Here is a 25,733-nt window from a genome sequence, read left to right as displayed (position 1 = left end):
AAACATTCAAAATCATGATTCCTTGCACATTCAACTAGATTGTTCAGTAAAGTATACAATAATGATAAAAAAATTTTATTAGTTTTTCAACGAAATGCTTAGCAAAATTTCTTTAAAAGATGTTTTTGTTTAAAATATGGGAATCCAATAATCCCTCGGCTAATTTGAAAAAGTGAAGAATATTTTCTTGATCGTGTCGTCAAATTCAAAAAAATACAGTATTGAAAAAAACGAACTATAGTCTGCCCGCCTAATTACAGGTACACTCAAGGAGCAGCATTATATCTCAAAAAATATATATATGAACTTGTTGAAGCGTTGAGAACGTATTTTTGAATAATTTAGTTCTCGGGTAGAAAATTAGTAAATTTTGATGATATAAACTACTTTTGCTCGACGAAAATATCAAGAAAAACTGAGAAGAAGATTCAGTCAATGATTTGCGTATCAATTGACGCAATCATCATGCCGTAGATGACAGCAAGTTCGCAACGAATTGACAATTTTAGGAGAAGCGTAAAATAAGTTGATGGGTTCAGTTTACGATATTTTGAGAACGACCTTTAGCATACCTTGAGTAGTATGTTCGCAATATCAAATATAGTCAATTTTATTAAAATGTGTGCATTGCATCAGCTGTAAAATCTTCAGTCTTACATTTAACAGAATCTTTCTGGCTATTAATAGTCTTTTATTCGGATAGCCACATTAATGAGCTGAGCTGAAACAACGCGAAAAGTAACAAATCATGAGAATCGAGAAAAACTGCTAGTCTGCACTTGAGAAAAAAACGACCTAATCGCAATATCCACTGCGAATGTTATCACTTGGCGCGACTGAAAAATTTCGTAGCAGCTAAAAATTAAAACGCTCGTTACTGGCGATTTTCTGCAATCCGGAAGCTTTCCCCAAGCCAAATTTGAACGACAATGTGCGCAGTAGCTCTGGATTTCCGATTGGCAAATTTCAGCAGGCTCCGCGCGCGAAAATAAACAGGACATGAAAAACAATGGGCACTCTGCCGGCGTCTCTGGAGGGAATAAAACACAAGGCAGGCGCGAGCTCTCAATTTTGCCGAAACGAATGCGAGTACCCCGAAGTGGAAATGCCTTTGACAAAGCTCAAATCTCTTGTTTCTCCGTAAAAAGAGGAAGCGACGGCAGCCGCGCGAGTGCTAGCCATCAATTTTGATTCTGCAAAAAACGAAGCATACATATACAGAGAGCGCGCACCGACCCCCCGAAGGAAATCGGCAGTGCAATGGAGATTTGCCTGGGTTACATCGTAAATTCTTAGCGTCGACGGGCGCCATTGGCCATTAAGAAGTTACGACGGGGCATAAATGAAGATGTATTTCCTGCGAGCGGAAACTGCCTGGCGAATAAAAAGAGAGAGAGAGAGAGAGAGAGAGAGAGAGAGAGAGAGCAACGTTAATCGAGTTGCTGCGCCATCGAGTCGCGTAATTTGACGCTTCTCTCTCCTTCTATCCCTTTCTTTTTCTTTTCTCGTTTATGCTTGTGTGACAAACGCCTAACAGTTTTTTTCAACAATAAATCGCGACTGAGAATACGAGGGTTTTTTTTTCATCAAAGCGAGCCAACCGAGAGCTATTCATCTTGAGACGCCCGCGCGTCACCCGAAGGGTTCATTATCATATTTCCCCTACGTAACCGCAAAGGTCACGATAGACGTGCGGTCGTGCACAAGTTATTATTGAACGTAGCTTCTTCCAAGCCAATCAAGTCCATGCTGTTAATTCAAATGAAGGATTAGGAGGTTCGACGAGCAAATTATTTTCGTCATTCGTGTAATCCTTGCAGTTTATTTTCACCTTCGTACAGATGTATCTGGCAGCTCTTCGTCTCTTCTTATTAAAGTAGCTATTTATCGCTTATTTCATTGTGTAGGTGGATATCGACAATTATTATTAAAATATTTTAATAAAAAAGATCTTACAGCTCCAGTATGTTCTTACATGCAGTGGATATAACACGTCATATTTTGGTTCATCTTTTATTATCTTGAAATTCTTAAACATTTCTAGAAATAGCAAAAAATAAACATTCGTAAAATTTTAATAATATTATATCCGCTTTGTTAATTTCATGTATGGGAAATAATAAGCAAACAAATTAACTGAAGTTTGGCTGAATTCAAGAGGAAATAGTTCATATTGAATGCGATTCAGAGTCAGCTGCAAGTCAAGTGCCATTGTTCAGATGTAATTCAAGGTTTCCTATACATATCGCCTCCTTTCTCTGTTTTCCGTTGAATGTTTAAGATATATTATTACCAAAAACGTTATTGTTTATTAATTTTTTTATTTATTTGTCGAAAACTATATTACTACTACTGTTGGAAGTGCAAAGCCCCGAAGAAGGTCATAAAGATCTTATTCGGAGAATTGGTACATAAATATAAGTACAAACTAAATTACAACTACTTGTTCACTCAAATAAACATAAAAATATAATATATATATCATACTTGGTGATAGTAACAACTTAAAGGTAGTAATTTGATGGTAGTATCAAGTCAACTTTTTAACTACTTTTTCGCTAAAGTTTTTTTCTCTTACGCACATTTTATCAATTTTTAAAATCATTGAAAATCGAATTTACGAAAAAAGGTGCCACGTTCATTCCATATCCATTTTATCTCTAAAATACATTAACAGTAATATCAAAGCAATTTTCCTCGTATTATGAAATACTTTGCTTATCTTATTTTTTATTTGTCCTTAGTAAGATATCTACAGAATGGACCATACTTTGCAGATCTATTAATGAAACCAGCATACATAGTATGCATTATCGTATTTTGATTCCATCAGTGCAGATAATACGGGAAAATTTCAGTAGATCTAAACTCCGAAAAATACATAATTATAGGATTAGTATTTTAATAATAATTTTAATTAGTCGCTTTGTAGATTTTATCATGGAAAATTATATTGGAATTGTTAAATTGGAAGAAACTTTAAAACCCTTATTTCGTTTAATTCTAAATAACGATTTTTTAAACACATTTTTTAAACTTTTGCACAAAAACGGGCTTACTTCACTCAGACACCACCTTTTCTAGAAATTTATTTATCCTAAATTATTTCGCTTACAGCAGAAAGAAAATTCCTTATGTCGCCTAAAATTCATCGAATGACTGAATATTTAAATTGCATTTAAAATAGCATCGAAATTGACACTGCAATATCAATCAATAAAAATTTTTTCTACGAAATTTTTTTTACATTTGAAAATTAACATGGCATTTATGGGTTTTAACGAGGGTATCCATATGAATGAACCATTCTTATTCAAAGTTTTTTCTGATTTAATAATTGTATACTTACAAAGTTATTTACAAAATTATTTATTTAAATGAGATCAGAGCAGATATAGTTAACAGTAATATTTAATATATCTTGCTATGCCTACTTTTAATTTATAATGCACTTGCAAATAAAAATGTTCTATTATTTAAAAACAGAAAGAAACCTTTATCGTCAATAAAATTTTCTCGCGACGTTATTTTGAGGGAAATTTTATAAAATACTATTTGATATTTTTTAATAAAATGAGAATCTTAACCGAGTGCCTGGTTGGAAATCGAGGATAAAGTGATCCAATGATACGGTAAAAGTTTTACAGAAATAATCAAACTGTATCAAGCTATCCCAGTATACCGCCTTTTGCGTGATCTATATTGAAGATCAAGACCAAAATGGGGAGCAACATATATAAGTAATATTGAATCGCTTGACAATCATTAGTTCAAAATATTTCACATTAGCATTACAGCTGTTTACGAATTACATTTAACATGAAATTCTTACTCGCTGTCTGTGTAGCAATTTGCTTTGCTGGAGTCTATTGTGTAAGTAATTTTTAAACACAAAATACTCATTTTGTTGATAAGTTGAATTTGTTGACTTTAATTATGAAAAAAATTCTGGCGCTACATGCAAACCATTTGTCATTTCTATTGGACTTAATTATGAAACTTAATATTTAGCGAACTCAGACACCAAACTGTTACAGGATACAGCTCCCAAACCAGAGGAAGTGCAGTACGTAAAAGAATGTGCCGATAAAAATCACATGGATCAAAGTAAGAACAACGTTCAAAATTAGTTGACTACGAATATTGATAAGAATTTCCTCTTTGGCGTATTGTCTTTATACACAACTTATTTACTTAATTTTTCTATACTACTTGAATAAAGTTATTGTATGTTTATTTAATCCGTATTCTAGAAATGATTGATGACTTAAAGAAGTCAAGATCTTCACGATGAATCAAGACACGATGTGCTTTACGCACTGTGTAATGAAACATAATGGAATGGTCAGCTATATTTTTAATTACTTCATCTATTACATAAATGCATAATTTCGGTCTAATCATTTTTTTAAATTTAATAATTCAGATAGACGACGAAGGAAAAATGACTGATAAGTTTATGACGGTACCACATGCTGACGAGTGTAAAACTATGAGTAAGTGTAGTTTGTAATATTATCTTGAGCATATCAAATTAGTTTAGGAATATGACAATCATAATTTTTAATGTTGAAGGCGGAAAGGACAAATGTGAAACTGCCACTAAAATCATGGACTGCATGATGAACAAAGAAAAAGTTACACTGACAGATTTGAATTTGTAATTACGAAGGACAAAGCATTTTAATTAAGAATGTCATATATTTTTGGCTTTTTTGATTAAGTAATTGACGTCATAATGGATAACATTGGATTATACAATAAAAATTAATGGTCCCACAATTAAATTTGTTTCGTTTGTGATAAACGCCTTCCACCACTACATTATCATTTTATCATGTGAATGCCTCAAACTAACTAGTCCCACAAACAATTGTACAGAAAATTGTTATACAAGAGAAAAAGCCAGACAAAAGCAATTACAGTTAGAAAGTTAGCTGCGACAAACTACTAGTAAACTCCAATCGACAGATTATCTATAGACAATCAAACTAGCTCCTACATTAAGTATATGCTATAGTCTGAGATAGATGCGCAAAATCGCCTATACATCGAAAGATGACATTACTAAATACAATGCGAAATAGTCGAAATAGTCGGCAGTAGCAGCATTTCCATAGCATCACTCATGAATCGAGCAGTGAGGCGATCGGCAATGAGGCGACTCGCTCGTTAAAACGGTCACGCTCGTAATATTCTCTGCTTTCTCTCTCTCTCTCTCTCTCTCTCTCTCTCTCTCTCTCTCTCTCTCTCTCTCTCTCTCTCTCTCTCTCTAGCTTCGCAAGATTACGACGGAACCCTGTTTAATGGATGACGTGGTCGTAAAGCGCTGACACAACAGTCGATAATTCGCACCGCTGCCTCTCTCTCTCTCTCCCCCTTCTTCCTACCCCGTCGAGGAAGTGTATCGCTGAGACCGAATTTACGTTGAGAGCTTTTTATGGGCTTATCTGAGATTTACGCGTTTTAGTTTTTCTTTGCTGTCTTTTCATTTGAGGATTAGTTTTCTAAAGGTTTTTCAATCGACGTTGGCTTATCTCTGTCGGTGAATATTTATATCAGCGATAGTCACTGACGTCATAATAGCATTTTACAATTTCCCATCTTCGCTTAAATTTCACAAATGTCATATTTTTCATTGCAATTTCACGCTCGGATCAAACTCGTAATCTGCCTTCTAATGAGAACAGAAACCATGCAAAATAAAAAAAAGCCCATCGACGTAATTCATGAGCCATATAAAAACTCATACGCTGTTTCAACTGTATGTCCAACGAAAGCACAACATTGGAATTTCATATCGTCCTTCCATGCCACTATCAAATCTTATACGTACGTTTACAACGTTTCAAACATCTCTCTTATGAATGCAGCGCGTAACAGCCGCAATGCACTTCCGAAATTCGAATGGAGGAGGTGGAGAGAAGGTGGTTTGATAGTCAGACCAACCAAGAGGGGGAACACCCACCAACATTACCATATATACATGACTGCAAGATCTGCATGTCGAGCAATTACCTTGGTTACAGCGCCTCGCTGATCTCGATTCTACTGTAAGATTTAAACGTTTATGATCATAAAGATTCACACAAGCTTTATGTTTTGTCACTGTCGCATCTTAGGCTGACCATGTCGCGATTATTCTACTTACTTCTGGATACGATGTTCGTTCTCTTTACGTTGTCCAACGTCAGAGAAATATATATCATTCGCCGAAAAGTATCCACCGTGGCAACCGTGAGCAAAAAAAAGGGCAGTGAGAAAACGACGCATGGACCCCCGCAACGACGATGACTGTCGCGTCAGCACTTTGCTCGTTCAAACTGCTAATGACGTCATTTGCCAGTGTCTCAACTTCTTTCGTCGCACCTACACACGCGCGCGCGCGCGCATTCACGTACTTGGTTAAATAATTTTCTTCGATGTCGTCGTCGTCCGGAAGCAATTCACCGAGGAAATTGGTCGTTAGCGAGCGCAGGAAATAATTCGACTCTGCTCTCGCAGAGCAGTCACTTAACTCAAATCGGTGCGCGCAATCAGCCGGCGATAATGCATCGACTACTCGCTCCTCTGCGGATGCAAAAATCACTTCGATTTCCTAGTTACTAAGGTTGACTCTGAGAGCCTTCAGGCCAGTCAGAGTTGTTAAGCTATCGTTGCACCACTTTTGCGCATAATAGATAGACTATATGGCTTTTAAAAAAAATGAGCACGCTTAAATAGCTCACCGGGTTTTGATTCACGTATGCGTAGCAAACTATAGGCGCGACTGCATTTGATCAAAGTGGATTATTAGTAGAATAGAGTGAAATGAAATGTCATTGTGAAAAATGTCCAGCCACGATGAAACTAATTAGCAGCTCATTATCCTATACAGTACAAATATACACACACATAGACACACGTATTGCATAGAATACATTATAAAATTGATCATAAGAACATTTTGGAGCACCTATTGCTTGTAGAATAAAAATTGACGGTAAAAAAAATCCAAAATTTTAATCAAACTATCGACTACGACACAAATACACTACATCATATTATAAAATGACTACGTGAAAAAGTAACACGCGAATTGCCAAAACATAAATTACATTTCACTCCTTGCCAAGACTCAACCTTTAAGTAACCACAAACAGAAATTTCATTGCATTTCAGCCGCAGCAACGTGTCAATAAATACTTCGAATCACATTCCCGCCGAATGTTAAGCCAACGTCTATACGGCACACGATCAGCCTTTTTATTGACAGCGTGCCAAAACTTGTGACTCTACTCTTACAAACAAAAACCAGTCGATTGTGTGCACAAAAAGAAAGATACGTCACGCGAAAGCGCTTACGAGCGAAATTTGAATCGCACACGCGCAAAAGGTATAAAGTTTGGTCAGCGCGTATCAATCGCAGAAATGGCCTTACGGGTAGGAGAGAAACTACCAATCGATCCGCTGATTTTTACGGACTGCGTGTGTGTGCGTCCGGCAATAGCACGTATACCTTTTTATGACTTCTCACGCAGTATTTTTCTTTTTTTGCAGTTGGCTTGAGAGTGACGTTGTGCGAGGGACTCCTTGGCTTTACTATCGAATAAAAAAGTCAAAGCAATATTTTATTTTCAGTCCTAGAGTGCACGGTGGTAAAATATATTTTCAGATTTTTCCAATCAGCCAATTGTCTATATTACAATTAATTTCCAATAACGCCTATTCAGCAATCACATGCACGTTGGTCGCTGGAAAGCTGCGTACAATCGGTCCTCGATAGAAATATTAATTTTTGATCGAGGCATTCAAGAGAAAGAAGATGAATTCGTCGAAGGGAGGGTAGATAGGATAGAAGAGTTCGCTTCGGTGGCGGCATTCAATTCCAAAAGTTACACTTTATTTCGGGATTCATTCGGGCGCCGCTGGAGCAGGAAAACGTTTTAGCGAATTCATTAGTATTCGATAGAGATCCAATGACACGGAATCGCGGCAAAGTTCGTAATGCCAAGTTGAAACGGCTCAAATAAAATTCCTCCAGCTCGGGTCTGCAGAGTAGCTGTAACGAAGAGAAAAAAATTCGTGCCCTCTCTTTTCAGAACATTCACATAACTTTGTAATTATGCGCGGTAAAATTTTTTCTTTGTTCCTTCTGCGAAATGGACTTACCGCAGCGAACGAGGCGAAAAAGTCCTCGTCGTCCTCCAATGACGAGACTCCGAGTTTTCGCGCTCTGTCGAGAAAAGCTTGGAACGATATTTGAATTGCCGCCGAGTCTGCCATGTTTTCCATTGCTGATCTGTCGCCGTCGACCTTGCAATTATGTATGTTTTCTCGTTAAAAAAGTAAAAACGCAGCCTGATAATTTTTTTTAATGCTTACATAGACGTGTTTCTGTGAGTCGAATGGATCCGGAATGTAGTAGTTGTCGTATTGATTGATAAAACACTCCATTTTATTCCAGTACTTTAACTTGGTTTCCTCGGAGTACAAATCCCCACGTGATTTGGTGCCTCCAATCGAGTCTGCGAGTGCAACAAAATCAATAAATCAATTCTACTCGACGACACTGTATTTTGAAGTTCAGTCACCTGCATCATTGAACGCGTGCATTATTTCGTAGGCAATTATGAAGCCCAATATGCCGTACTTTTTGTACCTACGCACACGAAAAAGGAAAGCATGAATGTTTAAATTCATGCATTAAATTCAATCATTTCACTTACTCGGGATAGTCAGCATCGAACAATGGAGGCATGAGATTTTCAGCTTTGATCACTGGAAAGAAACAGTCGATTGCCATAGTAAGACAACGATATGTGGCTGCAGCGCAGAGTATAGATAATGTAAATTGTTTCTTACGAACGCGATTATCGAAAAATTCATAAGCCGAGCCGAGACTGCTGATGGTAGCGATCCTCAAAAAATTATTGTTAGCCCTGTGCAAAAAAGTAGTTTGTTTAACTTTGCCAATGCAAGATACCACGAGAATCTTTCAGGAAGTCCTTACGAGAACGTGCGTTTGCCATCAACGATCACATCCAACTCTTTGATTTTAAAAAATTTGCGTAAAGTCAGCACGCTGTCGAAATAATTCTTCGAAATCGTCAACTGAAACATCATCCCAGCATGTTTTTCTTCGGCGCTCGTAAATGCAATTTGCAGCTCACCTTTTTGTAATAACCGTTGACTACGGATAAATTCTTGAACGGCTCTGGAACGCCAAGGACGAAATTCATGCTCAATACTTTGCGCTCGGCTATTCTTTTCTCATCCTCGTTCAGTAAAAACGAACGTTTAATCTTCCTCAACGTCGCTTGTTTCACATCGTTCAAAACACGCTGTACCTACGAAAAGGCAACTTTCAAGCTCAAAAAAGCACTCGATCGCACGACACTTACAGCTTTGTCAGTCTTCGCCGATGTATATTTCTTCGCGAAAGCGTAAGACAATACAGGATCAAGCGACGGCTCGAAGCCACAAAATTTCCATCTGCGATGCCAAAGTATCCCGTCTTATATCATTTAAGCCAAACGCTTGATTAATCATACCTCGACACATTCTTCACGGGCTCGCACATAAAATTCTTCATGCCGAAGAACAAAGTCCGCATGTCGGTGCTCGTGTGCGGCAGATGCACGTGCACGAATTTCCAGTGTATGTAATTAACTGCCAGCCAGAGGTATTAAGCAGAATTCACAGATACTTGAGTTCGAAGCGCCAGTCGAACGCTTACCCACTGTCCGCATTGGTATTCTGTGCAAGAGCTCCACCAACCGCGGAAAGTAGCTGTACGTCGCGATGTCCACGGCGTCGTTGTAATGCACCAATTTAGCGTGGTAAACTGCGTTGATGATCTCGGTCCAATTCCACTGAAAGGAATAAGGCGCGAAAGTAAGCATCGATCCCGAAGCGAACTATCGAAAGCCCTCACAGTGTAATCTCGATTCCTCAGTAAATAATTCGTGGTGTTCTGCAACTTTTGAAGAAACGTTGGCTTGTAAAGCTCCAATCGATCGTTCGCCTCCAGCATCTAAAAACGAAGCGATCGATCTCACTGATTGCCCTATCGAAATTTCATTTGCCAGGTTGTCTATATATACTTTCGACAATTCAGCCTCGAACGCGGCGATCTGCTTAGCCTGCGCAGTAACTTCGTCCTCCGACACCGCCGAGTCGCTCGCATTGGCGACCGTCATGGCCACTGTCTTGATGTAATCCACGTACTTGTAGAACGTCTTCGCTTGATAGAGAAATGGCTCTCGGATAATCGTCTTTGGCTGGCGTAACTGCAAGTCAATTGCACGCGCATAGACAGAGCAGTTCAGGGCAGCAAATCCGATTTTATTTATACCAGGATGCTGTGTGTGCGGCGCAGAGCGTCGTTGTTGACGGAAATCTCGAACAGGGGGAACACGTTGATCTTGCCGTAGAACGAGTGCAAGTCCTGCCAGTTAGCGATGCTGTCGCTCTCGGAATATTTCCTGGTTATCGGCCAGCCGCGAAGCTCCTTTAGTATCGACCAGATTGGCTTCACACCTTGCGCGTCGATTTGCTCTGAGCGTAGTGCCATGGCATGCAAATTATCGGATTCGATTTTTCATCATTGACCGTGAAAGGAGCGGGCGCCTCGGCAGGGCATCTGACACCGAACGACAGTGCAACAATGCGCGCGGCACGTTTGTTGGCTACTCTCAGCAAGACGCTAGCAATTAATTTCTGACAATGCCTAACCCAATGTCCCTTGAGTCGTTCGCCAGATGCCCTTGGAAAAAGCACGTGTCTCCGAAAGGGCGCGCGCCCCGTCGCTTAAAATAACCACATGCATCTTTGTACGTGCACGCTAAGCTCTAATTTGCAATCGCGCTGAGAGACCGCGCACCGAGCTATAATCTACCATACGACAGCGGTGGCACATTTTAGTAGCGAAAACTAAAAACAAATACCTGTGTCCATACAAGCCGAGTAAAAGCTCCTGGCGATCTTGATTGAATAAACGTTTGGGAAATCGTCGTCCTCTAAGATAGCTACAAGAGAGAATCAATCGGCTAAAGGCTGATTAATCGTCCGCGTGTGCGTGTGCGATATTGCGAAATATCTTGAGAGAGTGGGAGAGAAAGAGACAATGCGACTACTTGCCTTTCAATTTGGCAATGACGTTGTCTTGGGCCTCGGCGACGAGAGATCTGAAACCCGATATCGAGCCATCTGGCTTTTTGTACTGGCTCTCGCACGCGTACGTGTAAAAGTTCTCGCATGGATTCATATTCACATCTGGTCAACAATGAAAACGGATCGGGTGAAACTTTTTGCTCTGAGGAGCTCTTTTTTTAGATCGATTATTTTTTACTACTGTAATTGGATGTTCGGTGGGTTTTTAGCCAAGGCAACGATATTTCGTCGCTTTTTTGCAAGCGATCGATTGAGAGCGAGCCAACTTTGAAGTCTCGAATTAGTTTAACATTTGTCAATGTACGATTAGGTACTTGCTGCATTGCGAGTGATAAGAATAACCTCAAGTTTCCATTGAAACCGGTCCTTAGCTTTGAGAATTTCCAACTCGCGGCAACGATTTACGAATAAGTTATTACTTCTCGCTGATTGCTTCCTTCGATCGAGCTGCTGCATTTGGAAAATTAACAACACTGTGTGCTCTAAATCGTTGGTTTAAAGCAAACTTGACTCGCTGACAACCGTCATTCGAGCAAGCACTAAACAAAGCTATCGGCATTCTAAAGAAATCATCCCCGAACGACACCCACTCTCGACAAAAGCACCTGTCGACGAAGCAGTAAGGGACGATGAATAAAGTGAGGCCTCGCCAAGGACCGTGGTGGTCGCGATAAACAGAGCAATCCTAACGATCGTCGTCGTCATTATCGCACTATTCTATTAATACAAAAACATTTTTCCGGCGCTTGCCAACACGATGTTAGCATTGTCTTTGCAGGCGCGCAGGCACACACACGCGCTACTATTACGAGTCGCGAGCACAGACTGACCACCAACGATCGACGATCGATTGCTTTATGCAGCCCGGCAGCTTGCGCACTTCGAAGAACGCCAGAATTTCGTGTATATTATAATGCGCCAAGTAGTTTGCCAAGGCGTACAATGTGATTCGATATTTTTTTGATGACGCGAATTTTTATGTCGTTCATTCATACGTACGAAAATTCGGTCTTGGTGAAACATTGTGTATCTTGTTATTTGGAAATTATGCATATAGTGCTTTACGTTTGCTCATCAACAGCTTAGTGCATAAGAACTAACCAATGAGTAATTAATTAAAACGATCGAAATGGCAGCGTATATCAGACGATTTGACAGACGTCATCAGAATTAACAAATACTTTTAAAATGTTCATGCGTGAAAGAATTTATAAATGGATGGTCTAGCGACGTCGGTAAGAAATTTTGGATGGTATGCATATAAACTCACACTTATGATCTTGGAAGATTTCCAACACCACTTTTGATTGTTCAATTTATAGACATCTAGATACATTTTACATCAACAAACAAGCATATCTTTTAACAATTCATTTTTATATCATGATGGTAATGATTAGTCAGGTATAGTATCGAATTTTTTCCATGTGATTTAATTTATATCTTTATAATACAACTGGCTAGTCATTAGAAGTTTACTTAATTGCACTTGATAGTTTGTTTCCATGCATCTACATACAGAAAGTCACAGAACGCATTGTATTCTTGATACTACTTGCAAATTTTTAACTAATGAATCTATTAAAATACTAAACTCTTATAAAAACATACATAAATTTCAAATAAACAGGAATGTAATTTTATTATAATAAAAGCAATGTACTATGAAAACATTGAATCATGTAGAGCTTCTAAATCCTTTTCTCTTTCAACAGCCCTTTTCTTTTCTTTCCTGTAATTTTCATAATTTTCATCATCGGTAGGTAACTCATGTCTGCATACAGGGCAAGAGTTTGTCTAAAAAAAATCAACCTATAAATCTATGATCCATTTACTCCAGATACTTAGAAGATTATTTTAATCTACCTTTTCTAGCCAAGGTTCAATGCATTCTTTATGAAAAGAATGTTTGCATGGCATACGTTTAGAGATAATACCCTTCTCAAAATCTATCAAACAAACTGGACATTGTTCTTTAGCACCTAAAAAATTTAATGGTTCATCATTAGCCAATATAAAACAAAAGTATAAATAATTGTATCACTCCTACCAGCTTCATTTTTATGCTCTACTTCTTCCAAGTTTTTGACAGCTTCTTTAGAAGCTGGTGGTGGTAGTCTCTCATGATTGTCTAAAAGATCCCACATACCAGAATCTCTCAAAAACCTTGCCATTTGCACTAAATGATTAGGTCCTTCAAACTCTGCTAAAGGAACCCAGCCCATTTCTTGAAAATAATCAGCCATAGTTTGAAGCTGTAATTTTGTCAAATAGTTAATAAATATGTAAATTAAACTTTTAATATGAGTGGTATAATTGAAATCTAATAAAAATTTAAAAAGTTTTTTCCTTTTTTTATACCATTGAATTGTGCAAGTAATAGCCGTTAAACTAAATTATATACAAATTTAGGTTATTTAACGTAATTAGTTATGATGTTTGACTAATAAGTTTTTAGTAATTACTTACACAAGAATGTTTATAACAATATATTTTTTTTACGTAAATATTGAATATAACGATGATGTCTTAACACCTATCGTACCCAACCTACAAATGCGTCTTCATAGAAACGTAACCATTCACAGTAAAACTAGCCTTACGGTTAGGCGTGACGAACGAGGTCAGCTGATTTAGTTGGTCGATCACAAGACACAAGATCTGCTCTAAAGTAAAGTCCGTTTTTTTGCCTTATCCTGCAACAACTTTTGTTGTTAAGACAAAAATCAATCAACAACAAAAATGTCGATGCATTCCGCTGGAAAGGGAAAACTGTTAGCCGTCATTGGTGACGAGGTAATACAACATCGAAAATAATATTCTTAGGGAAAGACGACTTAGAGAAAGAAAACTTCTAATGCTGATTATTGTGAGCTATAGTTTGGCACTTTTAATTTTACCAAATTTTATTTATGAACCATATAGGATACCTGTGTGGGATTCCTACTGGGTGGTGTAGGGGAAATCAACAAGAACCGTCATCCAAACTTTATGGTTATTGACAAAAGTAAGCTAAAATGAATGATTATGAGTACACCACTAGTTAAGAGAACTTTACCTATCAAGTTTAATGATAACAATGTTTTTCTTTCAAAATTTCAGATACAGCAGTTGGTGATATTGAGGAGACATTCAAAAGATTCATCAAACGAGATGACATTGATATCATTCTCATCAACCAAAATGTGAGTATTAATGTTTTGAAAAGCAGCATTAACTTTTAATAATTGTAGAGCTAGAACATTAATGAAAATAAATTATTCATATAAGATTATAGTGGAAAAATTTAATTATCAGAAAGTTCTAATAATCTCTATTGATTGTATGCTCAGATTGCAGAGATGATTCGACATGTTATCGACAGCCATACACAGCCAATTCCTGCAGTATTGGAAATCCCAAGTAAAGATCATCCCTATGATGCTAGTAAAGATTCTATTCTGCGACGTGCTAAGGTAAGATAGTCTATAAAGTTTATTCTAACAAATAGCTTTCATTAATAGTATCAATGCTTAATCAATGTATAAATTTTTCAGGGTATGTTTAATCCTGAAGATATTCACTAACTGCTGATCCTTAAAATGGAATTTTATTATCTTAATTTCCTATGAATTGAAATTATAAGAATTGCAATATTTATTAGCTTAATTATTATATCTCGTTGTATTATCGTACAGTATTGTTGAAATGTTATGTGTGTACAACATTCCGCCACATATTTTCTGTATTGGCACGGCTGAACTCGCGTCTAATATTCAAATAGGTGCCGAAAAAGTCGGAAAAAAATGAGATACATTGTTTGTATTGTAAAAAATAAAACAGATTTTGATGTACAGTCACTGAAATTTTATTTATACAAAAAATACGTATAAGGCACGACATCACTATAGAAATGAGTCGCTAGAATAGAAAATCCTTTCAATAACATTGATGTGACGTATGTACAGTAATAATACTATTTGCTTAGATAGTAATTAAATTAAATTAGTTAATAATTAAATTTGATCGTTTTTTCATTTTTAATAACCTAATTGTCTATTTTAGTTTTCACACAATCGAAAAAAAGATCAAATTTAAATTGATCTTTTTTTCATTTTTAATAACATTGTCAATTTTAGTTTTCATACCCAAGCTTACAATAATTACCCTATTAATGAGTTTTCAGATTAAAGTTTCAATTTTTGAAATTATCTTAATTACAATTTGAGTTTTGAATCAATAAATTCAACTCACAAAACACTCAACACGCTTATCTTACATTCAATAGATCATTCGATAACATTATATCACAGTCCAGCAATTTTAAATGAAAAGCTAGATGTGTACATATATTTAGTATATAAACATAGAAATACACAGTAAATTTGTTATATATGTAATTAAATGACTAATATACTTTTGTGTAGAATATCAGATCATTGACTATTTCATTTGAAAAATCTTTTTCTTATTTCAACATTGAAGACTAGTTTTATTTTATATGAAAATTATGGTACTAACTTTAATTCTGACACGTATATGTATGAACTTAAAAGAAAAGTTACAAAATGCATTCTTTATATAAATGTTTTAATGTATTAATCATTTGTGCAACAAAAATATAAAATATACAATTTACTAGAATTTAGGAAGATACAAAATTTTAATTTATTTAGATAACTACCTTGATTAGAATTCTTCTCATGAATAAAAAGTATATCATTTATATTTTCACTGATCTGTATCTGTACTTCTGTTATACACACACACACACACACACACACACACACACACACACAGAGACACACACAGACACACACACGCGCGCGCGCGCGTGTGAAAATTTATGGTTCATTCATTAATACATTATTTCTACATTATATACCTAATGTAGTAGTACTGAAAAATTCCACATCCATTTCATTGTTTTAAAAGAAATTTACTATGAATACCAACATTCGTTTATATTTAATAAAAAGAATATTCACTTTTAGCAAAAAATGAAACTAAATAGGTTACGCAAGAAAATCTATCCATGATTCAAGATGATGTAAAACTAGCTTCTTTGTACTCAAATAAGTAAGCTATAACTTCGTTTTTATAAAGTTATAGCTACTTTCTATTTCAATATTATAAAAGTGACTCACTTGTAGATATGTACTTCAGAAACAGAACCTTATCTTCTAACCAGTCTGTTGTAAAGCAGTGAAATATTCTTTATATAATGTAAGCAAATTGTGCAAATCGTGATGTACACATTTAATTAAAATCATCCCGTTCTTCTTTAGCGGACATGAACAACTTCTGGACAGCATGTGTAACTTTAACTAAAAAAAATTTGATTGATTATAACTCATATAAATGTAATAATTTGCATTCTCAAAAGATGGTTTACCGTTGAACTCTTGAAACTCTGATGGTTTGTTCTTCCAAGCAACTCCAATTAAATACGCGGGAATACCAGATAAAGTTATAATAACTCCCATTCCCACTTCAAATGGCTTTTCATAGCATGGAACTAGCACCAGAAAAGCACAAATTATTACAAAAGATATAGGAACCCAAAGAGACACCTAAAAATTACAAAGAAAATGATGACAAATTATATATTCTATATTTAATCCACTTTGAATATAACTGTTCAATCTTTCTACAAACCTTAATAGGTCTATTCATATCAGGCCTTTTGTACCGTAAATACAAAATTCCAGCAACAGAAAGCATAATAAATGTTGACTCTACTATACTACAATATGTTATAAGGATAAATATATTGCTGGTACATAACATAATCAGAGATAGAATGCACTGAGAAAAAGTTAGAAAAAAATCATTAGTTATTGTTGAATGAAAATTGAGAATAAAAAATTCATTTTATATTTACCAAAAATACTAAAGCCGGAGTTGGAGTATATTTATTGATGTTAATATGACTAAGCATTGCCGGGAAATGTCCATTCCTCGCACCAACAAAGCACATTCTTGAGGAAGTCATTATATGCACACTAAGTCCTCCAAAAGCAGAAATTGCAACCATCACTGGAATAATCCACGATATATAACCCAATAGCTTATCTCCAAAAGTCTATTAAAAAATATATACATTATTTACTTCATATTTTTATAATTCAACTTATATAAAAATTTGTTTATATATAAAACTTTTTTAATTCAACTTACAACTGCTATGGCATTTGATGCAATTATAGCAGTTGGAGTCAGAACAGCTAAATAAGCAACATTAGCTAACACATAAATTAAAGTTACCAGTGGCAGAGATATGTAAATGGCACGTGGTAAATTGCTAAAAATGAAAAATATGGTGATTTAAATTTCAAAAAAATTTCATAACCACACTGAATTATGGAATGATTACACATAAGGATTTTTCAACTCTTCAGTCATAAAATTCAAGTAGTTCCAACCGGAGTATGAGAATATTCCAGAGTAAAATGCTACAGCCACTTTGCCTGGAGTGGCATTTGTATTCTCAAATGCATTTTGAAAATTTTCAGTATTACCTTGAAATCAATTCTTTAATGCTTCTATTTTTGAAATAATAATGCATAAATACTTCAGTTTCACTTACCCATAAACAGCCAAGTTAAGCCTGCCAAAATAATTATTACTAAAGCACCAACTTTAGCAAACATAAAAATATTTTGCATTTTCGATGTCTCTTTCACGTCATAGCAGTTGATGAAAGTTAAGAAACCTATATAAGAATTATTACATAAGATTATACTCTGATTAGACTTATTTACATTAGGGTTTACTATTAAAAATTACATATTGTTACAGCAGCTAATAATCTAATAGCTTCATCAGGAATATTACAATTAGTAAAGAATGGCTGTAATACATACTGAGCAAAAGTTAAACCCATTATTGCATTTGTCGTTGGCCTGTAAACCGATTCAAATTTTTATTTAAGTGATTCTAAATATCAAATACTTTATGGTTTTATTGGAACACTTACACAAAAATCAAGTTTGCTGCCCAAAGATACAAAAATGCTGCCAAGTTACCAAATGATTCATGTATGTAGGCATAATCTCCACCACTACGAGGTATACTTGTACCCAGCTCTGCATAACACAAAGCACCAACCATTGATAGTAATCCACATAGTACCCAGATAATCAAAGATACACCAACACTGTTTACTTCTTGTATGACTCCTTTTGGAGAAATAAAAATTCCTGAAACAAATATTCACTTAAATTTATGCCTTCAATCTTACACTTGTATTGATAATTAGGCATTGGTAAAAATAGCTCAAAGTAGCCTAAATAAGCAATCAGATATAAATAAATTATGGTATACCTGAACCAAATATGATTCCTAAAATTATTGCTACTCCTTCCAATAATCCAAGCTCCTTTTTCATATGCACTTTGTCTTCTCCTGGTTTACAATTTTCTATAACAGTTTTTTTGGCCATTTTAAATGATAACTAATTTTGCAAAACTTTATCTGGAATAATAATAACAATTTTATCAGAAATAAAATTTTATTAGAAATAAATAAAATAAGATAAGAAATAATACTTTTAATTTTAATTAATCAAAAACTCAATATTGGAGTGAAATGAAACAAAATGAAACAAATAATATAGGGTACAGTGTTTCACACAATGTACACATGTCAAAGTGAACATAATTTTTATACAAATAGTACCATTACTAAATATCAGATAAAATAAAGTAAAGAGAAGGGAATTGTAATCAATATCAAAAATATGATGTAACAGCTAATTGTGTAACAAAAATCTATTTTTATGCATTAAACTTTATTCATAATATCTTACTCCAAATTTGTGATATGTATAGCTAAGAAAATATATTATAAATATGAAAATCAAGCATGTAAGTCTTGAATAATCATGATACATTCTAGAACACTGAGCAAAACAATTTAATCTGTAAATTTCTTGGAAACTTTATTGACTTATTTATTTACGCAAGAGAAAATACAGATAATCAAAAATCAATATCATAAATTAACAACAGTACATGATCCATGAATAATTAATAATACTGTGAATTTAACATCATAAAAAATTATTCTACTTCAATTTGAACACCAACAATTGTGAGATACTATGCGAGAATATGCTGATGGCCAAAGCAAAATGAAAGATCAAAGTAAAAGAGCGAAATCGATGTAATTACTTACACAAAAAGGACACGACAAAGCAGCAATTAATTAGATTAAACACGTGTGGACAACATTAAAAACCTGGTTAAGCTTGCCATGTGTCGCAACATGCAGGATTCGACTCGTAGGGCCGCGAAGATCCAAAACGCGGCGAAAATGCTCTCCGCGTTCTCTATCTATTTTTCAATTTCGAAATCAACGCTATCTGCCATTTTTTAGATAACATTTTTCTGCTTAAGCTATTGAAATACGGTTTCAAACTTGCGTTTCTTTAATTTGGACTCAAAATTATTTATGATAAAAGCAAGATTTATTATTTTATAAAGTGAATAACGAATAATTAAAAACAGTTGTTAATTTCTTAATTTCCCGCCAGTCTTATCGAATGGCTAGTTGCTCACGTCCGGCCATAACTTTTGGATTATCGTCGACAATCGTCGTTGACGCCGGCTGTGCGAATTTTCCGAACTGACTGCCACACTTATCCGCTTGCATTCGTTACTCTTCTCTCGTTTCTTAGAAACTGCGATACATTGTTTTTTTGTTTTAACAAAATTTCAAGTGACAATGGCATCATCATCAATGGATGTAGAGGAAGAAGAGGTTGAAATGCCGACTTCGAGTAATGCTAAAGGAGAAAAGAAACGTTTTGAAGTGAAAAAGGTAAGATACGTTACAGTTATTTGTTTACATGTCCGTCTCTTTAATCCAATCATCATTTTGTTTTGTTACGCCATGTCTTTTGGAAATTTTGCCTTGTCAACAATATTTGATCGACTTTATACGTTGATTTTAGTGGAATGCTGTTGCTCTTTGGGCTTGGGGTAAGTCGAATCAACAATTTGTATAAGATGACGTATAAGTGGAAATTGTAGAATCTAACCTGTAGCAAACTGTGATTTCTCTTTATCATTTTTTAGATATTGTTGTTGATAACTGCGCTATTTGTCGTAATCACATCATGGACCTCTGCATCGAATGCCAAGCTAACCAAGCTTCTGCCACCAGTGAGGAGTGCACCGTTGCCTGGGGTGTATGCAATGTAAATTTGAATTGGCAATATGATTCCAAATATTATCCATACTTGAAAATTTTCATCTGATTAGTTCTGTTATTGCCATTTTTGTGTTTTTGATTACGTGTAATGTAATTTACAGCATGCATTCCATTTCCACTGCATATCTCGATGGCTAAAAACCAGGCAAGTCTGCCCTCTTGACAATCGTGAATGGGAGTTTCAGAAGTAAGTTACACAAACAAAATTTTTATTATTACTAAACATTTTTAGTAACTATAAAGTTGATTTAATAAATTTTACTTTTATCATTTTTAGGTATGGTCGTTAGCCCAATTTTGCCATCAAATATTTTTGTATGTGATTTCCAAGTTCAAGCAGATATGATAAAGTATCAGAGAAAAAATTGCGTTATCTGTTTAACAGTTACACTGTGGTTAGTATTAATTGTAAAACTATTTTGTAACTTTATCTTCATTTCTGCTCTTTTAAAGATTTTTCTTTCATACGTGTACAATACACTATAATAAATTACTCTTTATATATACTTTATTTTCATTTCAAACAAGTTTGACAAATCCAATTACATGTAAATATTTCCAGATGTAAGAATAAATATGATATATGCATTATTTTTGTAACTTTCTGTTCATTTCACTTATTAATTTAAGCTCTATTATTTCTAGTTATTCAACATGCAATAACAAATACTTTGACATGTAATGTTGGGCAATCATTTTTTTTCAATGAATTCATGATTTATAATTTATAATCTATTGCACTTCATTCCTTCAGTTCACTTGATTGTTACCAATTGATTCATATAAGTACAAGAAAATTTAGAAAGCATTTAAATTATTAAATTAGATTAGTATATAGTGTTTTATTAAATTAATTTTATTAATATAATTTCAACAGATAAATTAACAATTGTTTGTAAGCTGTAAAATCTAGATCCGTGATAATTAAACATGATAAAGTTTTAGTTACTTTGTATTTTTTATTTAGAATTAGATCGTACATGTTAAAAGAAATCAATGAGTCCCAACAACTTCGATGTACCGCGTAATCTTCGATAAAGATTTGATTGGCGTTTTGTTGAAGCCATTAACATAATGCATCGAGAGTATATTGTTATTTTATCCGTGAGATTATTGTAATACGGTACGCGAGAATTTTTAACTTCCCCAAACCCCCTCCTCTCTGTCTCCAGTAACTCTCCCTCTACTACACCTGCCACTTTACCTCCACACTGGAAATTGAATTAGTCAGGGAGTCTCGTTACCGCGTCGCAAGAAGAAAAAGAGTTTACTTCCTATAGCTGCCTGCGTTTATTTCAAAATGATACTTTCAAGCCTCGACTATCTCGTCATTGGCTCAATTTGACATTTTAATTATTTTGCAACGGAAACTTGAGCGCGCTTTAAATTTGTTCACCTTTATTTACAAAGTGCTCAAACTATGGAAAATACTGAAGAACGTCCGGTGAATCCGCCAAAGTAAGTTGCGATTATCGTTTACCTTCGGGGACGTAGCATACTGAATAAATTCAGCCGAGGAGAAACGAAAATGATTTGTGTAAAAATAATTATTTTGTCGATATAAAAAGCTCAAAATCGATGCTTTTGCTTAGCTAACTTTTTTATTTTCTACTAATAATCAATTGTTTGAGTAACGAGAAACTTTTACATCCGTGCATCTTGAGTGGTTACGATGCAATATTTTAAATTTTACATTCATGCGACCATGAACAGCATTCATGGTTCACTCAAACGCCCCAAGTTAATTGTAAATCACTGCACATTTTAAAAGCATGTGTAACGTAAATGAATACGGCATTTACGTCATTACATAATTATTTTAAAAAGTAAAAGTCTATCAGCTAAAACGAAAAATCCATATCGGAAGTAGTGTTCTGAAATATGCGAAATGCAATTTTATCGCAAGCTTCAATTATTTATTGTTTTAAGTTCGATTCTCTTCTTTCAAAATTCAATTCTCACTTTATAAAAAAGACTATTATTGTTTTAACACCTATCAACATAGAATAAATTCTATTCTCATTGCAATCGATTTGAAGAAAATCTTTGTCGCCGGTAAGAATAATCCCACAATAAACTCGTCGTGGCGAATAATTTTGAAATGTCTGTAAGTCATCAGTACTATTAATAACTGGTCTCATGAGCGAATATTTTCACAACGCTCTTATGACTAATATCCAACTAATATCCAATATGCAATTATATTACAAAATCCTTTTTGTCTTTAGAAGAATAATTCATTTTTAATCTTGATAATCCAAGGGTATTATTATTGTTTGCTGCTCGAAAAGTACTTTAAGACAGCCACCTATTTAATGGCTATATAATTTAGCAAGATAAGACTTGATAACAGAAAAAGTTTTGTAACTAGAAACGATGTAAAAATAATAGCTTTTCCCTATTTTAAGAGGACTAGCATTTACACTACCAAATTTATCAAGTAGATAAACTGTGTTATGGTAAATAAAGTGCCTACATACACTACAATAAGCTATTTATAAAATTTTGTTGCAGTTCTTGAAAAAATTTTCTTAAATCGGCAAAATTTCTTTTGAAATAAGAAATGCATATTGCAGAATTGCATATTAATTAAGTCTTTTTCCCTCGACTCATAAGAAATCTTCGTGATTTTTAAGTAATGTTTGGTATCGCGTATGTATTATACAACCGCGAAATCATCTTCGCAGGAAAAACCGTCACCGCCAAACAGAAAATTAATCAAAATATCGCCATTCAATTCGAGCATCAATTCAGATTTAGAAAGAAACCCACAAAGTCTTAAAAAATATTACAGAGAAGCAAAAATTGCCATGGATGATCGGCAGCAACATCAAGGCGAATCGCAATTCAAGCGCACACTGTCGCAGTTTTGCGCAATAGCAGCATCGAGTCTTCTGACATTGTCTCTCGGCATGAGCATCGGCTTTTCCACGATACTCATACCCGAACTCTACAGAGAGAACGCAGAGGTCATAGTGACTATCGAGGAACTCACGTGGATCAGTGCGTACTCGTATATTTTAATGCTTTTCACACCGCAGTTACATGAGATAGACGTGCAAGTTTTACACAAATGATATATACGCAATTTTCTATGTGCATAATCGTGAAAAATTAATTAACAAGCTATTCAAAGATTCGCGATCATTTCTAATCGTTAAAATAAGTGCGAAACGGTTTGCCAATTAAAGCCCCGATAACCTTCTCTCTCTCTCTCTCTCTCTCTCTCTCTCTCTGTTGCAGGTAGCCTCAACTACTTTGCCATTCCACTCGGTGCAATTAGTAGTGGACCAATATCCCACTATTTCGGTCGCCGTACGACCTTGACAATCTCAACAATCCCATATATCGGTTCATGGCTGCTCCTCCGTTTCTCCGGCTCACACGTGTGGCCAATCTTCCTTGGATTCCTGATGCTCGGAGCAACCGGTGGAGTGGTCGAGGCACCGGTTCAAGTTTACGTAACGGAAATCAGCGAGCCGAGATTGAGAGGATCGATTTCGGCCTCGGTTTCAGCGACCATTCTACTGGGAATATTTTTGCAAGTGCTGTTTGGCAGTTTCATGTACTGGCGAACTTTGGCTTTGGCTAATCTGGCATTTCCCGTGGCGGCTTTCGTTGCACTTTGCTTGGTGCCTGAAAGTCCATACTGGCTCGCGAGTAAGGCTATTTTGCTCTTGTATTTTGTCGGCTCTTGCGACGGAATTCAGTGTTTTCACGCTTCGCAGACCGAAACCGCCACGACGAGGCTCAGTGTGCTCTGGCCTGGTTACGCGGTTGGACAACACCAGCGAGCGTCACCCATGAGTTCCAAACAATTCTCGACTCGTCGACCGCGAAACATCGCCATCACGATGAATCTTCATGGACGCGTTACTTTCGTCGCTCGGTGCTCGTCCCCTTCGCCATTGTCAGCTTTGCATTCTTCATCGGATGTTTCAACGGTAGTATATCGGTGCAGACCTACGCTGTTCTAATGTTCAACAAACTCGATTCACCAGTGGACGATCACACCGCGGCGATCATACTCACGGGATTGCAATTGATCGCGTCGGTATTGCTTGTGTTTATTGTGCCAAAAGCTGGAAAAAGAAAACCGATCTTAGCGTCATTGGCAGTTGCTGGCCTTAGCGTCCTGCTTGTGGCTGTGTGCGCTTTTTTGAGGGATCATAAGCTGATGGAACTCAAGGTGAACTCTTTTCGTTACGACAGCTTTGCGACGAAACTATAATTCATTCTTTTGCGTGGTTGTTTAGACAACGGGTTACAGCTGGATCCCCTCGATAGCAGTTGTAATAGCAATCGTCGCCACGGCACTTGGAATAAAAAGTATCCCGTGGATTCTCGCTGGCGAGGTGTTTTCAAACGACGTGCGTGGTGTTGCCACTGGACTCGTAGGTTCAACTTGTAACATCTACGCTGCTCTGGCCAGCAAAATATTCCTTTACATGCTTGATGAAATGACACTAGCTGGCAGTTTTCTATTTTTCGCTTTTGTCAATCTTATTGGGATTCTCGTTCTTTATTGGACTTTGCCGGAGACTGAGGGAAAGACTCTTGCTGAGATTCAGAGGCAGTTTTCTGTGAAGAAGAAAGCTTGACTGAACTTTCGGGTTTACAATTTTGTAGCCACGTTGTTGCGATATACTCATATGGGACTTTTCTCCTTATGAGATGATTATTTTTTACTTTTTTTAAACAATTTTTCATTGACGAAATGAGAATCGTTGGAATTATTATTTTTATTGTTTACAATTTAATTTATTAGATTATAATATTCGTACGATCAGTTTTATGCATGTTCTTAGATATTTATATTCTTTTGATGCTACGTTAACTGCGAAATTTGTTAATTTGTTTAACAATTACAAATAATGTTTTTACTTTTATATTATTCACATATATTTTTCATTAATTTAAAAAGGATGAATCACAAATTATTATAGGGTTAGAACACAGTTGAAACCATTACAAATCTTCGAATTGAATAATTCTGGTGATCATGTTACACAGACATCTGGTTTATAAAATCTTATTTCGTATGCAAATAGGTCGATAAATCTGATGTTCGCCGAAACACTCAGAATGTCTCTATGTTCCAGTGATCCCGTTACTCATTCCAAAATTTATTAAAAGCGGATTGCCTCGAGGGTGATAAAAATCATTCACTCAATATCGCGTCAGAATAAAATTTACATGCTAATTGTATTTGCCTGCTGGAATAATTTGCAATTGTTATTTCATATATTTTATAACCAAATATAAATGCAAAGACATGGAAGAAATGATTTATGAAAAGTTTTAAGTAACATAGTCACATCACATCACAATGTATACCTTTCACGTTAATTTTAAACGCTATTTATAGTCCTGTCATTGAAGAA

General features: G+C 35.5%; 7 protein-coding genes across 11 annotated transcripts; 4 read left to right on the top strand and 3 right to left on the bottom strand.

Moving 5' to 3' along the window:
• Window positions 1–3,819: 3,819 nt before the first annotated feature.
• On the top strand, window positions 3,820–4,664 carry LOC131674435 (uncharacterized). The gene is given in 6 exon segments (XM_058953122.1): window positions 3,820–3,873; window positions 4,038–4,107; window positions 4,254–4,274; window positions 4,277–4,344; window positions 4,427–4,496; window positions 4,576–4,664. Coding segments are annotated over 6 exon segments (372 nt in total).
• Window positions 4,665–7,608: 2,944 nt separating this feature from the next.
• Window positions 7,609–11,991, bottom strand: LOC131674427 (neprilysin-like). 4 transcript variants are annotated; one of them, XM_058953112.1, is made up of 17 exons: window positions 11,745–11,991; window positions 11,122–11,256; window positions 10,929–11,009; window positions 10,337–10,539; window positions 10,086–10,271; window positions 9,917–10,015; window positions 9,719–9,854; window positions 9,534–9,651; window positions 9,384–9,474; window positions 9,153–9,329; window positions 8,993–9,093; window positions 8,845–8,921; window positions 8,709–8,760; window positions 8,574–8,641; window positions 8,365–8,507; window positions 8,152–8,295; window positions 7,609–8,041 (listed from the first exon to the last, which is right to left on the bottom strand). In XM_058953112.1, exons 1-17 carry the CDS (start codon window positions 11,857–11,859, stop codon window positions 7,862–7,864), a joined length of 2,106 nt encoding a protein of 701 aa, XP_058809095.1. In that variant the 5' UTR covers window positions 11,860–11,991; the 3' UTR covers window positions 7,609–7,861. The 4 variants fall into 4 exon arrangements, with proteins under 4 accessions (XP_058809095.1, XP_058809096.1, XP_058809093.1 ...); XM_058953113.1 differs by having other exon boundaries at window positions 11,760–11,991; XM_058953110.1 differs by having other exon boundaries at window positions 11,333–11,887.
• A 556-nt stretch (window positions 11,992–12,547) lies between these two features.
• On the bottom strand, window positions 12,548–13,808 carry LOC131674430 (E3 ubiquitin-protein ligase RNF181-like). Of its 2 annotated transcripts, none has more exons than XM_058953117.1 (4): window positions 13,705–13,808; window positions 13,205–13,409; window positions 13,021–13,136; window positions 12,548–12,951 (listed from the first exon to the last, which is right to left on the bottom strand). In XM_058953117.1, the coding sequence occupies exons 2-4, from the start codon at window positions 13,398–13,400 to the stop codon at window positions 12,817–12,819; spliced, it is 447 nt and encodes a 148-aa protein (XP_058809100.1). In that variant the 5' UTR covers window positions 13,401–13,409; window positions 13,705–13,808; the 3' UTR covers window positions 12,548–12,816. The 2 variants fall into 2 exon arrangements, with proteins under 2 accessions (XP_058809100.1, XP_058809098.1); XM_058953115.1 differs by having other exon boundaries at window positions 12,549–12,951; window positions 13,624–13,747.
• On the top strand, window positions 13,784–14,991 carry LOC131674431 (V-type proton ATPase subunit F). The gene is made up of 5 exons (XM_058953118.1): window positions 13,784–13,950; window positions 14,080–14,161; window positions 14,257–14,339; window positions 14,487–14,609; window positions 14,691–14,991. Exons 1-5 carry the CDS (start codon window positions 13,897–13,899, stop codon window positions 14,718–14,720), a joined length of 372 nt encoding a protein of 123 aa, XP_058809101.1. The 5' UTR covers window positions 13,784–13,896; the 3' UTR covers window positions 14,721–14,991.
• Window positions 14,992–15,303: 312 nt separating this feature from the next.
• On the bottom strand, window positions 15,304–19,449 carry LOC131674429 (Y+L amino acid transporter 2). Its single transcript, XM_058953114.1, has 11 exons — window positions 19,312–19,449; window positions 18,460–18,609; window positions 18,113–18,335; window positions 17,923–18,038; window positions 17,723–17,848; window positions 17,510–17,654; window positions 17,314–17,437; window positions 17,018–17,218; window positions 16,792–16,941; window positions 16,529–16,706; window positions 15,304–16,460 (listed from the first exon to the last, which is right to left on the bottom strand). The coding sequence occupies exons 2-11, from the start codon at window positions 18,575–18,577 to the stop codon at window positions 16,393–16,395; spliced, it is 1,449 nt and encodes a 482-aa protein (XP_058809097.1). The 5' UTR covers window positions 18,578–18,609; window positions 19,312–19,449; the 3' UTR covers window positions 15,304–16,392.
• Window positions 19,450–19,735: 286 nt separating this feature from the next.
• Window positions 19,736–20,943, top strand: LOC131674433 (RING-box protein 1A). Its single transcript, XM_058953120.1, has 5 exons — window positions 19,736–19,956; window positions 20,090–20,117; window positions 20,214–20,335; window positions 20,451–20,536; window positions 20,627–20,943. The coding sequence occupies exons 1-5, from the start codon at window positions 19,861–19,863 to the stop codon at window positions 20,637–20,639; spliced, it is 345 nt and encodes a 114-aa protein (XP_058809103.1). The 5' UTR covers window positions 19,736–19,860; the 3' UTR covers window positions 20,640–20,943.
• Window positions 20,944–21,760: 817 nt separating this feature from the next.
• LOC131674437 (facilitated trehalose transporter Tret1-like) lies at window positions 21,761–25,577 on the top strand. Its single transcript, XM_058953125.1, has 5 exons — window positions 21,761–21,807; window positions 23,144–23,352; window positions 23,593–24,009; window positions 24,078–24,538; window positions 24,606–25,577. The coding sequence occupies exons 1-5, from the start codon at window positions 21,770–21,772 to the stop codon at window positions 24,948–24,950; spliced, it is 1,470 nt and encodes a 489-aa protein (XP_058809108.1). The 5' UTR covers window positions 21,761–21,769; the 3' UTR covers window positions 24,951–25,577.
• The last annotated feature ends 156 nt before the right edge of the window (window positions 25,578–25,733 follow it).

The sequence above is a fragment of the Phymastichus coffea genome, unplaced genomic scaffold (genome assembly GCF_024137745.1).
Source record: "Phymastichus coffea isolate CEN01 unplaced genomic scaffold, Cenicafe_Pcof_1.1 PCOF00242, whole genome shotgun sequence".
Taxonomy (NCBI): domain Eukaryota; kingdom Metazoa; phylum Arthropoda; class Insecta; order Hymenoptera; family Eulophidae; genus Phymastichus; species Phymastichus coffea.
The sequence above is the reverse complement of the archived record's forward strand: the minus strand, read 5'-3'. Positions and strand labels throughout refer to the sequence as shown.